The sequence below is a fragment of the Mercenaria mercenaria genome, chromosome 3, assembly GCF_021730395.1.
Source record: "Mercenaria mercenaria strain notata chromosome 3, MADL_Memer_1, whole genome shotgun sequence".
NCBI classification, from domain to species: domain Eukaryota; kingdom Metazoa; phylum Mollusca; class Bivalvia; order Venerida; family Veneridae; genus Mercenaria; species Mercenaria mercenaria.
In genome coordinates, this window is record NC_069363.1 from 73232137 (window position 1) to 73249201 (window position 17065).

General features: G+C 35.7%; 1 protein-coding gene across 2 annotated transcripts; it reads left to right on the forward strand.

The window, feature by feature from the left end:
* Positions 1–1262: 1262 nt before the first annotated feature.
* On the forward strand, positions 1263–15432 carry LOC123524408 (uncharacterized). Of its 2 annotated transcripts, none has more exons than XM_045302587.2 (3): positions 1263–1423; positions 10863–12474; positions 14939–15432. In XM_045302587.2, the coding sequence occupies exons 1-3, from the start codon at positions 1278–1280 to the stop codon at positions 15104–15106; spliced, it is 1926 nt and encodes a 641-aa protein (XP_045158522.2). In that variant the 5' UTR covers positions 1263–1277; the 3' UTR covers positions 15107–15432. The 2 variants fall into 2 exon arrangements, with proteins under 2 accessions (XP_045158522.2, XP_053394865.1); XM_053538890.1 differs by lacking the exon at positions 1263–1423 and adding an exon at positions 6308–7327.
* The last annotated feature ends 1633 nt before the right edge of the window (positions 15433–17065 follow it).

Sequence of the window (17065 nt, forward strand, 5' to 3'; positions counted from 1 at the left end):
AGTAATTCTCATTGCATTTCTTATGTAATATGTAATGGTACACATATAATTTAGTAATATTAAAAAATGTGACATGTCCATATTCTAGAGGACAGATGTTAATTTAGATACATTTTCTTACGGTTTTCTTTGAAATAATGCCATTCTATAGATTACTTGAATTTAATACGCGTGCAATAATATGTTTTATTTCTGCACATGCCTTATATACACGTTTGAAAGTATTGCCGTTCATGTATGTCATGTAACTTTCGTGTATTTTCAGACTTGAACAACCAGAAATGAAGGAAATGGCGAAGGGGACTCCGCGGCCAAGTGCGGTTAAGGTCGCTGGCTTCGAACAACGATGTGGGTTCGAAACCTAACTTGAGTGTGCAGTTCTTCATGTGAGGAAACCATCCAGTTGGCTTACGGAAGGTCATTGGCTTTGCACTCTTTTTAATAACTGCATTTTGAATATCGTATTAAAGTCCAGCCTGGCCATTTGCAAACCTTTTTGTGGACTATTTTTTACTCAAAGAAATACGCAACATTTTGCATTGTTTCCACATTGAAGATAAATAATTACAAAAAAAAAAAAAAAAAAACACAACAAAAGTTAATGTAGCAAACATTTCTGATATAAGACCGTTAAAGTGTTTCCATAAAATCTGTTGGAAAAAAATCAGAATACACATTTCTTGCACTGGACCGTGTTTTATCACTTCCTGGAAAATCAGTATTGTATAATTTTATCCGTGTCAACCTGACTCCGCAACGGATAGTCAAATTGATATGGATGTTTGTATCCCCGTCAGCTCATGTTTTCTTGCTAATGTTGTGAAAGTCAACCTAGTATGACCAAAGTTACTGTCGTTCTATAGGGAGTCGTGAAATATATGATACATATTATATTTTATGTATGTTCACTGGAGGATGGTTTCTGCATAATGATATAAGAGTTATTGCCCTTGAATCAGTCAGAAACTCCAGTTTTACCCAGTAGGTGCCATGATCATTCATTACGATGGTCACTCACATCGAATCGTATTTGTAGATGCTTACCTGTAAATATTATGAAAAGCAACGTAATATCTGAAGTGAAACTGTTCCTGGCTATACTAGAAAAAGTTAAGGTGAATAACTAGCTAGCTAGCTGGTGTGCCGTCATTTTCATATTTATGGTGAACGCGGCAAAAGTATAGCCTTTGTCTGGGATACTTTGATATGAACTAGATTTCATACGTAATGAATTATCTTCATTCAAAATCATATAATTTTTCACTAGCACAGAAAATATGACCCCTGGCCGCGCCTCTGTGGTATATACAAAGCACGAGCTTTTTTGTAAACACCGTTCAGCATGTATTATCGTGGTATCATTCCAGTGGACTAAAACTTTGTTTACGTATAATGTTGGAGTTAGAAGGACTACAAAAAAACAGTAAGTGTCAAATATTATAATGTTAAGTTTATAGATTATTGAACAAATCAGAGAAAATAATTGAATATATTCGGAGTAAAGTGTATATACTGATCAGCTGATATGGAACAATTTGGATAAAACCGTTGAAAAGGCACGGAATACGTATTACATGCATAAACTGACTTAAGATATTAATCTATCTTCCATTTAGTCAAACCCCTGCTGGAGACCTAGACTTTTGATCAAACAAATTTCAATTTTTAATTTTCACTCGTATATGGAAGATTATTTATGCAAAAATTCTATTATTGTATTTGATCAAACGCTTTATGATTAATGACAACTATTATTGCATTTGGTAAAGTGCTTTATTGTTGATGACAAACGCATGCTACATGTTGCAATTTATATCACTTATATATGGATATAAGTAAACCAATTAATGCTTTAAATGCCAAAATCCTTAGTATCTAATGTATAGCTTCATGATAATTTTTCAAAGTATTTTTTCTAACGCCAAGTGCCAAAAGAGAACTGGTAGTCATTTACTTGATTTGGGCTATTTGAGACTAGTTAAATGTTAGCAAATACGTTCTCTCATTGTTAATCAACTGTTTTTATTACAGTTATTACATGCATACACTGTAATGTCATTAAGTACTTGTGTAATGTAAAGAGAGCAACGATTTCTGTATTGCGCTTTATGCTTATTCATATACATAATTTCATGTCTTCATATTTTGTTAGCTGGGTCCATTTTCGTTTAAATGAAGAACGATAACTCCAGCTTACTTATTTGAGAATACAGTTAATAGCTGATCCCTTCAAGAGACTCTCGTAGAAAGAGATAGCCGGGGTTATTAATAAAACCCGGCCCGGCCCAAACCACGGAAACAGCCGATTCCGATTGTACGGAAACCACCGGAAACTTACGGACGGAAGGCTAATATAATTACGAATGGTGATACCGTCATCTTTATCAAGGCCATTATGTGTATTTTATTTCATTATTACAAAAGTAGAAGCAAAGTATTTGATATTGATGATACGTATGTTTGATGAAGTATTGCACTTGACATAAGCGAAGACCTAAAATAACAAGATATTTGAATCACACTCAATCAAAGAAGTAATACGTTCGGCAGTCGATGTGTCATTTTGTGTACCGGACAGACACGAGATAGCAGTTTGCAGGATACTTTCAACAGAACTGGACAGGCTAGTTAAATGTACGTCGTTATTTCACACCTAACGATGTGACATAAGGCGAAGGGGTCTATACCGTGCATTGGAAGTATTTATAAAATTTGGTTGCCCGACCAAGATAGCGTTTTAGCATATAAGTTTTAATTTAATGAAAATATCTTGTCTTAGGGAACATATGAATATAAACACTCTTATATTAAGGTTGTCAAAGATTTGCATTGGTAAGTACACATTTTGCGAAAATTAACTAGAAATGTAAGTTTATGAAATTATTATTATACTCCCTTTGCCTATCTCGGTTGCGCAACCAAGATAGATCGAAAATAGATGAACTACGAAGCTATGCGCTGTTTTCATACTTGCCATTTGTTTCAGGTTGTTGAAGTATTTAAATTTGAATATAAAACTAAATAAACTAATAAATTATATCAAAATCTAAAAACATAGTCCACTTTTTACATTTTTTTTTCATATTAAAGGGAGGCAATTACAAATTTTCATAAAAAATATCAAAGTAAACATTTCCAGAAGAGGTATAACTCTATGTAATAGGTCTTTGTTCCTGAAATACAAGAAAACTGAAAACAAAATATCACAAAATGTTGCTCAAATGATAAATCATATGATTTAGCTTTAAACAAAACCGGGTGATTTTGTATGGAGATGATACCCGGATTTACAGTAAGTTGTAGAAATGAATGAACTGGAGTATAAAATATGAAAGATCGGTCGCAAAGTTTCGAACCCGGACCCCCCACCCCGAAACATGTCCGCTCAGTCTGTTTAAAACAAAACAATGAAAAACGGTAAATATCTTATATGGATAAATGGGAGGGTAGTAATAGCAATGAACTTTCATGTTTTATAAATTTACTGCTAACGTTATTTTTGTTTTTAGATTATTTAATTTTTGATTTCTCTTTCTTTTATATTTGAAATAATACTAGCATATCTTTTTAACACAGAATTAAAAAAAACCAGTCCGGTCAGACTACGAACTATGCTTTTGCTATATGCTTATACAACTATTCACACAATGTTAACTTTTTTGTTTTTAAAATGAACATTTTAAAGCATGGATTACAAATGTGTGCAATTCAGATGTTAAATTATTATACCCCACACAATGTCCAATGCACTTTTCCCATTAGTTTAACTTGAATAATATATCATAAGCGTTTTTATATCTCGTGCGCAAAATCGTTATTTTCAATTTCTGCGCATGTGATATTATACAATAATTGCCTTTTGGTGAGGTCGATATGAGCCGCGCCATGAGAAAACCAACATCCGCCCAGTCTGGTCAGGATCCATGCTGTTTGCTAACAGTTTCTCTAATCGCAATAGGGAGAGGTGGTCTAGTGGATAAGGTGTTGGCCGCTCAATCCAGAGGTCGTGGGTTCGAGCCCCACTGGGGTCACGACCATGACTTCTCATATGACACCAGTACTGGTTTTTCCAGGAAGCGGACTCGAGAGTGGTTACAATAAGCTTGAAGCTTTCATCACAATCGAGCTAAAACAAATTTGTATAAACTAAAAACTAATCGCAATAGACAATGTTGGTTTTCTCATGGCTTGGCTCATATGTGGATTTATCGGCCTGATAAAAGCAATATCAACCTCGAGCGAATTCATCGACTTGATATCGCTTTAACAGGTCGATAAATCCACATATCGACCACACATTAAAAAGACAATTTTTTTTATTATCAAATCGAGCCTACTAATAAGTATAAACATTAGATACAAATGTCTGCAGCCTTAGGTCATCTTTCGTGGTTAATTGTATACGACGTCGCATTGTTTTAACGTAATAACGTGTGGACGTCACAGCTGGAGGTCAATATGTGTGTTTGGCTCCGCCTTCGAGAAAATACGATTTTTATCGTTGAACATGTGACTACATCTAGAACAATGGAAAGGACTATAAATATAGATTTAATGATAAAACAATAATTTCATATCACATGCGCAACAACGCTATTTTGTTTTTCTGCGCATGTGATATTACATTTTCGTGTCTCGCTATGAGAGATCGATACTTTCGTACTGATTAAAAGACGATGCGCTTATTTATACATAGGATTAAATTACTTTATCTTGTGTTCATACATGTGTGAACCCGGCCTATTTTTTGTGAAAAAAGAACACACTACTTAGTCATTCCATTTGAAAACATATATGTTTTAATAATGGGCCTGCTATACCAAATGAAACATAATTACTTTTTGGATATAATGGAAACCCAAAAAATAAATTAATCTCCGTAAAACAGAAACGTCACAACTATATATATTTAGGGTTGAGCTAAAATGTGATTTCTCGACGCGATTTGCGTAAGGAGTTTCAATACAATGCAATATCGGGTGAAGATCAACTTTTACTATTATTTAAACAAGTTATGAAGGATGCAACTTGTTTCTGGAAAATCCCGCTCATTACACTTTCTTACCGTAAAGTTGAAAAAAAATTGTAAGGTTAAAACTTTTCTGAGATGCTTTATGGATTTGGCCACACATGGGCAGTTTAACAAACCAATTATAGCTGAAAAATTACACTCAGATCTTTCGTAAAAAAACTGCAAACTATTGTACAATTACTCGGTATATACAAAAGAAGAGCAACAGTTTTATTTGCATAATTACAATAGGTTTGGTTCTACCAATGAAAAACTCACAAAACGTAAGGTCTCAGAATGCGACAGCATTAAAGCTGCTCAATATAGATCCAAGTACAGTTCACTTCCGGTGTGGTCACGTAACCATAGTAAAGTAAGCAGTGTTAGAGTAAATCGTCTGCAGTACATTGTGATATTGATAAATTTACAAAAAAAATCTTAATGAAGAAATTTGTGAGATTTGAAGAAACAACATCCGTTCAAAGTTTTATTTTGCTTTTTCGAGACTTATTTGTAAATTATGATTAGCGGGCTCAAACGATCCTTCAGTTGTTATGTATCAAAAATGCCGAGCACTAGCAAACTGACTGAAAAGGCATTCTGTATACAATAATATATCAAATCAACCTAAATGAATTGCAAAGTTTTGCAAGATATGTCTAACCATTGAAGTTTAATTTTGAAGTATCTACATTCATAATCTGAAAGTGTAGAGCATTGGTAAATATCCAAACGAACCTTAACAAGTTCAAGTTTACTTGGTCTTTTTTCACGAAACAGTGTGAATCGTTCTGTATATTGAGTGCAGTTAAATGGTAATTTTGTTTCCATTTAAAAGGTTTCTTTTTCGCGTCGAGTTTTGGTTCACCAACTAATGTGAAATACACTCGATGACTGCTTCTTGGAAAGTAACCAGTACTCGCACCGAAAGAAGGGACTGTTGGAGTCACGGTCAAAATCCGCTGACAGGATTCGACCCCGCGACCTCCGGTTTACGAGACATCTGTACAAAAATGAAAAAAGGTAAAATTTGTATCTCGATTCTACTCTATATAGTTTTGAACTAATTTGAATATAACTTAAGTAAGTCAGTTTATTCAGAGATCACTTGCAAATTCAGTCGACTAAGTTCAAGAGATAGTCAGAATCCTGCGTGAACAAACATATCTCACTATTTGTTTCTATACATTTGTTTTATGGTCCTTGAGATTTTTTAAAAACTTTTTAATAAAAAGTTTTAAAATCTGCTCATTCTATTCTCTAAAAATTGTCAGTGATATTAGAAATTATTCGTATTCATTTTTTTTTTTGACATAAAAATAATTTCCGTAAAGTCTCATTGAACAAAAAAGTATAAAAAATCCTGCCTTTTTACTACCTATTTTTTTAGGCATGTTACCGGACACAAAGAATTATTTAGGCTTTGGGAATGCACAGGTGAAACAAAAACTCTTTGAGGCCCGAGAGGAATTCCTTTCTTCGAAATATAACAACTTTTTGGACAAAACGTGATTATAAGATAGTATATAATGATAACGATACAAAATATCGGGAACTAATTAGAAGGCTCGTCAAAACAACGCTATGTATAACGATTTCCTGTGTACAAGTTTACAAATTATATTAAGACGTTTTTGCAACCAGAAAGAACACGCAGTTTTAACCCATTCATCAAAGAAGTTCCTCGCGGGCATCATAAAGTTCAGTAAAGTATTTTTTTTACTAAATTCTAAATATGTAAGTTGATATTGACACGATATCATTCGTAATTATATAAGCCTTCCGTCCGTAAGTTTCCGGTGGTTTCCGTACAATCAGAATCGGCTATTTCCGTGGTTTGGGCCGGGCCGGGTTTTATTAATAACCACGTTTGAACGCGCTAAATTTAGAACCGGAGATCTATCTTACTTTCATTTTCACATTTTTTTCCTTTACGATTATGACATTTTCTGTAAGTTTTTTTTTTTCACATGGAAGGTACTCTATATGTTGTTTGGATAGATTGTAAGCAAGTTAGTGAAGAAACAATTTTTATTTTTAAAACATACTGGCAATTTAAAAGAACTTGTTCGTTGTTGTTCCTTTATAGCAATTGAACAAGCCTGGGGATCAGTCCTTATAATTTTAGGACAAGTGGCGCCCCTAGCGTTAAAATTTATCAAAATTTGCCGGTTCCCGGCTTCGTTGAAGTCAAGGAACTTAGTGTATGGTGGATAGTGCATTGTCGCTGTGCCAAGTGTCGAAATTTCTTTTTTTCCTATTTTAAACTGTAATTAATGCAAACGCATTATGGAAGAGCTACTTTACAAAATCAAAGTATGGTCATACATGCAAACAGTTGATTTATTCTGTGCATCAGACTAATAGAAGTATATGCATGCGAACATTTGATATAGAGCTATGCAGGAAGTATGTTATCAAACACCAAGCATATAGTGTTTATATTCATCAAAATTGCGTTACATAACATACATTTGTCTACAATCATAAAGCATTTGACAAAATGCAATTGAATGTTTGTCATGAATCATAAAGCATTTGACCAAATGCATTAATGTTTGTCGTCAACAATAAAGCATTTGACCAAATGCAATAATAGTTGTCATTAATCATAAAGCGTTTGATCAAATACAATAATAGAATTTTTGCATAAATAATCTTCCATACTCGTACGCCGGTCGATCTTACACAGTTCATGCCTCTTGTGTTTTCTTCAATTATCCGCCCCCACGACCGTATTACATTTTTAGTTCATCTGATTTAAAAAAAAGAAAAAGATGAGTTATTGTCATCACTTGATCGGCGTCGGCGTTGCCTGGTTAAGTTTTATGTTCAGGTCAGTTTTTCTCCTAAACTATGAAAGCTATTGCTTTAAAACTTGCAACACCTGTTCACTATCATTAGCTGACTCTGTACAACAAGAAACGTAACTCCATCCTGCTTTTTGCAGGACAAAGAAAATATCAGATTTCTTGGTTAAGTTCTGTGTTCAGGTCAGCCTTTCTCCTAAACTATCAAAGCTATTGCTTTAAAACTTGCAATACTTGTTCACCATCAAATGCTGACTCTGTATAGCAAGGAACATAACTATATCCTGCTTTTTGCAAGAATTATGGCCCATTTTGGACTTAGAAAATATCAGTTTTCTTGGTTAATTTTTGTGTTTAAGTCAACTGTTCTCCTTAACGGTCAAAGCTGTTGCTTTAAAACTTGGAGCAGTCATTTGCCATTACAGCTGACTCTGCACAGCAAGTACCGTAACTCTACATTGTTTCCTGAAAGAAGTATGGCCCCTTCTGGACTTAGAATATCATGGGTAGGACAATATTTCTATTATACAGAGACAAAAAAAATCAGATGAGCGTCTGCACCCGCAAGGCGCTGCTCTTGTTACGTTGTGTACTCAGATCCTCGTACAGTTTCCATTCAATCTAAATGGAGCTTGGTAGGCCCTATATGTGTGCAACATGAAGCGGACATGAGCATATATTCTGGATTTTGGACTCTATGAAATGTCACAGCTATTCAGCATCTCACGGTGATATCTGTACATTGTGTACCATAATTTCAATCCTATTCAAATGAAAGTGTATGAATTATCAGCATGAAATGGACATAAGCGCATTGTCGAGACTTTCATGTCCAGTTTTCTTTTTTAAGGTATGTCCCATTATTACAACTACATCTGTTCCCATTCAGTTCAAATGAAACTAACTAAACACCAAGTGGACATATGTCGGGAGTTTCACGACCAATTTTCCTGGAGCTGACCACTTTTTGACTTTATCATATATATTCATTAAAGTATTTTCATGAGGCATATGTCATACAATGTCTTACAATGTTGGCATCATTCTTGTTTTTAGTTTTGCCACAATTTTGGACCGCTAACAAGTTTACAATATTACATCACACTCAATTTTTTCGACGGTTTTCATCTTTAATAAACGCCTTCAGCATGCATGCATAGTCATGACTTTAATGCCGATTTTTATTAGCTCGACTATACCGAGTATATGGAGAGCTGTAATACTCACCTCGGCGTCTGCGTCGCCGTCCGTGTCCGCACTTAAAGTTTTGATACACTTTTACTTATCTCTGTTATTACTCATACTTGAAATAGTCATTCTTCATCATTACCCACATCATATGGTACAAGGGCCATAACTCTTGCATCAATATTTAATGAAGTATCACCCTTTTACTAAGATTTTCAGTTTAAAGATTTAGTTCACTTTTACTCCATCTGTTAACGACGTTGATTCAAAAATATTAAAATAATTGTTCCACATTATCACGCACATCATATGGCGCAAGGTCCTTAACTCTGGTACCAATTTTTCATGAATTATGTCCCATTTTTACTTAGAATTTTAGATTAATGTCAATGCATTTCATTATATCCCTTGTTGTTATGAAGGGATTTGATTCAAACTTTTCAAACTTAAATTGGTTGTTCCACATCATCACACAAAACATATGACACAAGAGCCATAACTCTTGCACTAATATTTCAGGAATCATGCCCCTTTTTGTCACTGTTTCAGGTTAAATTCCATGTACTTTCACATATATTTTTGTTATTAGTCAAAGGATTTGATTCAGACATAAAATGGTTCTACCAAATCACCGTCCTCATCATACGACATAAAGTCCATAATTCTGGAGCAAATATTTCATGAAATATATGCCCCCTTTTCCTTTGATTTTCAGTGTAATTTTGATGCCTTTTCACTATATCTCTGTTATTACTAAATAGATTTGATTCAATCCTGTGATTTGATAGATGGCGCTTTACTCTTGCGGACTCTTGCGGAAATTATATCCCTTTTATACCAAGTTAATGTTTTGATACACTTTCACTTTTTCTCTGATATTTCTTAATATACATGTATTAGACTTAGATTTAAACTATTGCTCAATATCATCATCTACGTTGGAAAGCACGCTGTCTCCTGTGACAGCTCTTGTTAAAGTTTTGGACTGTATGATATATCAGCTACATATGTACTTGAGTTAATATATTTCATATCCGACTGTTTTTATCCAGTTCAATGAAACTTGGTTTGCATCATGAACGTAAAGTTGATTTTCATATGTTTTTCAGGACATTAAGTCAGATTCCACCAACCACTGAGTTTTTCCCTATTTTGACATTATAGGCCTATATATTGCAACTACGTTAGTAACTTTTGTACACACCTCCTAAATATTCCATGCAATTCATATGAAACTTGACATACTTCATCAACTTGAAGTTTTTCATGATTTTTTTTGTACGATTATTAGCTCGACTTTTCGAAGAAACCAGCGTCGGCGTCGGCCTCGGCTTTATAATATTCGGTCAAGCATTTCCAGGGGATGTATGGATGGGGCGTGTAGGCGGCATGTGTCATTAGAGGCATTATTTCTTGAGCAATCATCACGTTTATATATATGTATAGTCACAAGATCACAGGCGAGTTCAGTAATGTTCAAGATTGCTTTATACACACCATGATTATGGCACATTCTTTAGTGAAAATTGCTCCATTTACACCCTAGGCAATATATATAAATATATATATAATATCATTAGAATGTAACTTTTATTCAGACAGACGATATTGGGCCGTTATGATCCGCATGTTTTTTTTTAAATGCAGCCCATTTACTCACATAGAATTTTCCAAGGATTCTTATATGTATAGTTGGTTGAAAGTAAAACAATGCTTGCTTGGACCCTATTCCAGGGAAGGTTATGGTGATAAATTTTACCTTTACAGCCAGTTTTACAGCTTAGCAGTTTGGTTACTTTAGCACATGTTTACTTTCTTGCTAGTATCTGTAAATGCAGCTCTCTTCATTTCAGATACTTATATGACGGTCGTGCGTGGGTAAGAATCATGGCGACCAAAACCCTAGAGGCATTCACCACAATGCGTCCCAAGTTTGTGACAAAGACCTTACCGCCACCACGAACTACTGTAAATCACTCTAGTGACGACAATGGCGGCCCAAGCTGGGGCCTCATTATTCCTATTATAATGATTGGGATATTTCTGGCTAGTGTGGCTATCTGTCTTTGGTGGCATAAATGGAGAGATAAACGAACCCTGCACATACATCGGGACCACAGTTCCGGCTCGTCATTCCTCCGTAGCTACCGTGGTCAGAGGTCAAACCGGAGTGGTTTCGACGCGGTTCGAGATTCGACACGGTCAACTACACCATTACGTAACAGTCTGAATGAGAAAATTGCAAACAACAACAATAACATTGTTAAAGTTAAAAATGTAAATGTCATACCTGTACAACAAAGGCCTAGAACTGGAAAATATGCATATACATGGGACAAAAATCACTGGAAGGCCTACGCGACTCCAACGACCATGTCAAGCAGCGGACGTTTGGGTACAAAACCTCTGTCACCAATAAATGAAATAGAATCTCCATCTTCGGTAAAGCTGTCGGAATTGTCGAGAAACTATGATATTGGTGCTCAAGCGTCATTTTCACCCTATCATCTGACATGGTTCTCGTCCTCCAAACTGCCACCACCGTATGACAGATCTGATTCCCACAACAGAGGTAACCGGGTCAACCGCTACCCGCCAACGGCACGCCGATCTAGCACTGAGTATACACCAGCACAGAATAATGCCTTCGAACCGACGGTTAACTCGCCATTCTTCCCTAATAACAACACCCCAACGACGGAATGTGATACGGGCAGTGAAGCTTCGCAGATACACCACGAAGACCACCGTCAAGGATCTCAGTACACCAGCTACCCATCTAGTCCAAAGTCTTCCATCCCATCAATTTCAAACACCCGTTTGTCTATCAGTACAGATACCGAAATCAACCGGACCGGTACATCATACCCGGAATCCTCATTTCGGACCTGTACCACATCATACGATCAGAGTCAAAGTGGTGGGTTTCAAACATCCACAAATCCATCCGGACTAACCAGCACTACAGAACAAGCAAGTACAAATTTCAGTAGTCTACCAAGTAGTATAGCGCCGTTCAGTAAACAGAACCTGTTACCTGACGACAATAACAACAGCATGATGGTGCCAAACGCCTATCTATCATTTCCGATGTCGAAAGTATTGAACTATACATTAGCGAGCAGCGTCGCGTCTTCGGATACCCACGCCTCCGAAAATACGTCACTATTGCCAAATATCGGAAGTAACAACACCTCCGGTTATCCGGGGACGACAGCATCTAGGTCGTACCCACACAGTACCGGACCGACCAGTCCAGAAGACCTGTCGAAGCTCGTGGATGAAATGTCGAGTATCCGGCCGGTTGAAGAATCGTCGTCGGTGCGAGTGAATTCCTCTATTGAACCGGCGTCCCATATTGTGAGTATTTCCGGTAACAGCGTGTTGACGGATCTTCACAGAAGCTGGAGTGTGGTCGGTGAAATGGAGCGATCGTCCATGACTTCAACTAACACTGAAAGCCAGGTAAGATTTTTAACAGACATTTATTTTCTTCTACCATATGTTACGAATTTTTAACATATCCCTAAAGAAAAATACATTTGCGTAGCCCTGATTGAATGAAAAACCAAAAAACCGTTTTGGTACTGGGATGAAACAAGGGGGGGGGGCTGGGTGGTGGCTTATAGGGTTTGTACTCTGTCCGTTCGATGTCAGTCCGTTGTCGGTATGTTGATCTAGGACTATAACGATACTATATATATTTTTAAAAAAATATTTGATACCAACGCAAAACAGAAAGTCTTGTTACTATGGCAAAACAAGTTTGAAAATGAAACAAACTAGAAATGTGTCTATAGGACAAGGATGTCCCATCTATGAGATATCAGGACCCAGAAGTGTGTGTTCTGTGAGCATTGGCGCTATACTAGTAATTGACTGAAAAAGAACTATGACCGTACGTATCTATTTCACATTTAAATGGTGAACTTTTAAACATCGTCTTGCTATGGTGAATGTTTGTACTAAAAAATTTTTTGTTCTGAAAAAATTTTATCTATGCCTCTTAAGTCATTTTGGGGTTTATTTTAATAGATCAAACAAGAAATAATCACCATTAAAAAATTGAATCTTTACTTTGAAACCTACTTTAACTTGTGACGTTGGCTTGCATATTTTGAGTTATTGGGTCCAAGCTTTCACAAATTACGAAAATGGTTTAATGATTTGGAAGTTTTACCCCCCGGCGGGGCCTCAAAAAAAAAGGTTATTTTTGAATAATCATCCATCCATACATAATTGTATTGTTAAAATCTTTTTTACTTTCTAACGGTAACCTTGACCTTTTAGCTTGTGGTCTACAGTTAGGCCGTTCACACGACATAATTATTGTCTAGTTATTATGAATATTTGTGTCTTGTTACTAAAATATCTGTTTATTCACACAAAAGTTACAGACCCAACACGAAAATGGTTTCATTAGCTCGACTTTTAGAAGAAAAAGTAAAGCTATTGTACTCGCCCCGGCGTCACCGTCGCCGTTGGTTAAAGTTTTGATAAAAGTCAAATATCTCTGTTACAAATCAAAGCTATTGACTTGAAACTTAAAATATTATTTACTATCAAAGTCTACACCAGGAGAAAAAATTTCCCCATAACTCTGATTTGAATTTTGACAGAATTATGCCCCTTTTTAACTTAGAAGTTTTGGTTGAAGTTTTTTGATAAAGTCAAATATCTCTGTTACTATCAAAGCTATTGACTTGAAACTTACAATACTTGTTTACCATCAACGTCTACACCAGAAAAAACAATCCCCATAACTCTGATTTGAATTTTGACAGAATTATGCCCCCTTTTAACTTAGATTTTGTCAAACTTTTTTATAAAGTCAGCTGTCTCTGTTACTATTAAAGCTTTTGACTTGAAACTCAAATTAGTTATTTACTATCATAATCTACACCAAGAGACACAATTCCCGTAACTCTGATTTGAATTTTGACAGAATTATGCCCCTTTTTAACTTAGGATTTTTGGTTAAAGTTTTGATAAAGTCAAATATCTCTGTTACTGTCAAAGCTTTTGACTTGAAACTTAAACTACTTGTTTACCATCAAAGTCTACACCAGGGGAAACAATTCCCATAACTCTGATTTGAATTTTGACAGAATTATGTTCCTTTTTGATTTAGAATTTTTTGTTAAAATTTTTGATAAAGTCAAATATCTCTGTTACTATTAAAGCTTTTGACTTGAAATTCAAAATAGTTATTTACTATCAAAGTCTACACCAGAAGACATAATTCCCATAACTCTGGTTTGAATTTTGACAGAGTAATGTCCCTTTTTAACTTGGATTTTTTTTACTGGCAAAGCTCTAATTCAGAGTCAAGCACTGAGAAAAGTCGAGCGCGCTGTCTTACGGACATCTCTTGTTTCTTTTACTTCCAAGAGCGACCCTGACCTTTAAGATAAGGTTATGAGTCTTAAACGGGACAAATTGTCTTTTTATCGTGAACTTTATGTCAAGTTATTTGAATATCCATCCATAAATAAAAATATAGAGCGGATAAAACATGACCTTAGATCTTCGACCTCTAAGTATGACCTTTGCCCTTGAGGTTTGGGTATAAGTCTCGAATGCAACACATAATCTTGATATGGTGAAGGTTTGTTCCAAGTTATCTGAATATCTATGCCTGCATAAAAATGTGACAGAGCTGAAAAGAAAAATGTACTTAAAGCTTTGATCTTGTAGTTTGTCATTGACCTTAAAGGTAGGGTTATGGATCTTAAACACGACACGTCGTCTTGCTATAGTGAATATTTAAATAATAATGCAGACAGATAAAAAAACACGTCACACCTGTCACACGGGTTAGATATAATAGCCATGGAGTGAACATTTTTTTTCAACAGCTAAATTAGTTTTGAGCCCAGGCGGCAATAGAAGGACTCGCACTTTATATTTCTCGCTTCTGTTGTTTCAGCCCTCTCTTCAGAATGGATCACTCTACTGGGACAACTATCCCTGGAGCCAGGCTGGGTCCAAGTCGTATCCGGATCTTCCGCTACAGATGCACGATAGTTTCGTACAACAATCACGTCAGTACAGCTATCAAAGACCTGTGTTGATGGAAACGCAATACTGGGTGTAAATTCAGTGTGCTCAAAGAAAAAAAAATGGCATAACTTTAACCGCTGATAAAATTTGCGCAATTGAATGGTTATATCTGTTTAAGAGAGCTGAAAAGACAGAGACAGATTTTTAGGGTAAAGATACCAGTAAACTAAAGCAAACAATACTATGATAATAATGTAATAGTTGTATTTATTTCTACATGTGTCTAACATGCATTTACAAATAATTGTTGAGTACATTCTTCAACTACAAATGTGTATAAAATATACAGTTATATTCGTCTAATTTGTGAAATATTTCTTCCTTATCAAGCAATAAAAGTCTTGAACGCAGTGATACAAGTATACAAGTAGCTTTACTTTTACACCTCCCCCACCACCACCACCTCTTTCGCTAGCAAATTTCAGCTAACGAAGGAAAGACTTAATCTTAAGACAGGGAGTGATTATTGTCAAAATTGACATACGGAGTCGTGTTAGAAATATCTCTACATAAAAGTAAACAAATTAGCTTGTGAACAGAAAAGTTGAAATACCACGGTGTTCCGTTTGGACCATAGCGATTTTTTCTCTCCACAAACCACAATGCTGGAAACGACGATAATGAAAGTCGAAACCACGGTAATAGAAACACGAAATCGTGATGTTGTCAATCAAAAGTTGAACTGACTATTTTCGGTTTTCACCATCATGGCCCCAACTTTCAACATCGTTGTTTTCTAACATTGCATTTTCGACATTAATCATTCCTTTTTTACCATCGTAGTTTCGACTGTCAATTTTCACCTGTCATAACCATCACATATAGTATTGTCCCACTGGACCCAGTAAAAGCAGAGTTTTTCCTTTTGGGTTTGGTGAAACAATAAGAATTTTTGACTGTATCTAAGTAAACTATAAATGGATCTTCTTGAAACTTTACACAAATGTAGTTCCTTATAGGCAGTGGTGCATGCACACTATTTGTCAGGATCTCTTCTATAACTTCAGAGTTATTCCATTTTAATTGTTTTAAAATCCGTAAATTCCAATATAAGAGAGTAAGTCAGTAACCATAGAGTTATTTTTATTGCCCTTTAATTATTTCATAATCCACTGATACTAACATTATGACTTAGAAGCCAGTGCTAGAACTTCATTATACTTAAAACAAATATACATCAGAGCCGCGCCATGAGAAAATCAACATAGTGGCTTTGGATCCATGCTGTTCGCTAACAGTTTCTCTAATTGCAATAGGCTTTGAAAGCGAACAGCATGGATCCTGACCAGACTGCGCGGATGCGCAGGCTGGTCTGGATCCATGCTGGTCGCAAAGCCACTATGTTGGTTTTCTCATGGCGCAGCTTATCGTGTATGTGTAACCTCTTCCGGGATGTCATCAGTAATTACCCTTTAGTTACTCTGACATTTTGCATACTTCGGCGGGGAATATCAGTTCAGCGAATTTGCTTGTTATCTGCAAAATTTGAACGTCAACAAACTATTGTACGCAGCATGTAGGGACTTGCACATACACGACCATTTATCAATGCATAACTTACCCTACTCTCTAGAGCTAATCGAGATCTGAAACTATATCTTAGCATATGTACCTTAATTTATATAATTAGTATTTTCCGGTGGAAGGGACTCGAACTAGGTAGAAAACTGTCCAGATATTGTAAAAATAGTGAAATATTTGAACAATACCAGGTGACCTTCTGTGACCTCTCCTTAAAGTCAAGAAATTCCCAGCTACCCGATCTTGGTGTGACTTATAACTATACACTCATATGTAGTTTATGCCGTATGAATCCAAACTTGATTGAAAACCTTCAATGCTTCAACATGGTTAAAACAATGATATTGTAAGAGCGATCTATGTCCGGCAATTTTATATGTCCCTCTAAGGCAACCCGAGGGCGACACAAGATACCTAATGATACATTGACGTATACAAGGGTATTTAGTGACTAGAAATTTCGAGAATTTAT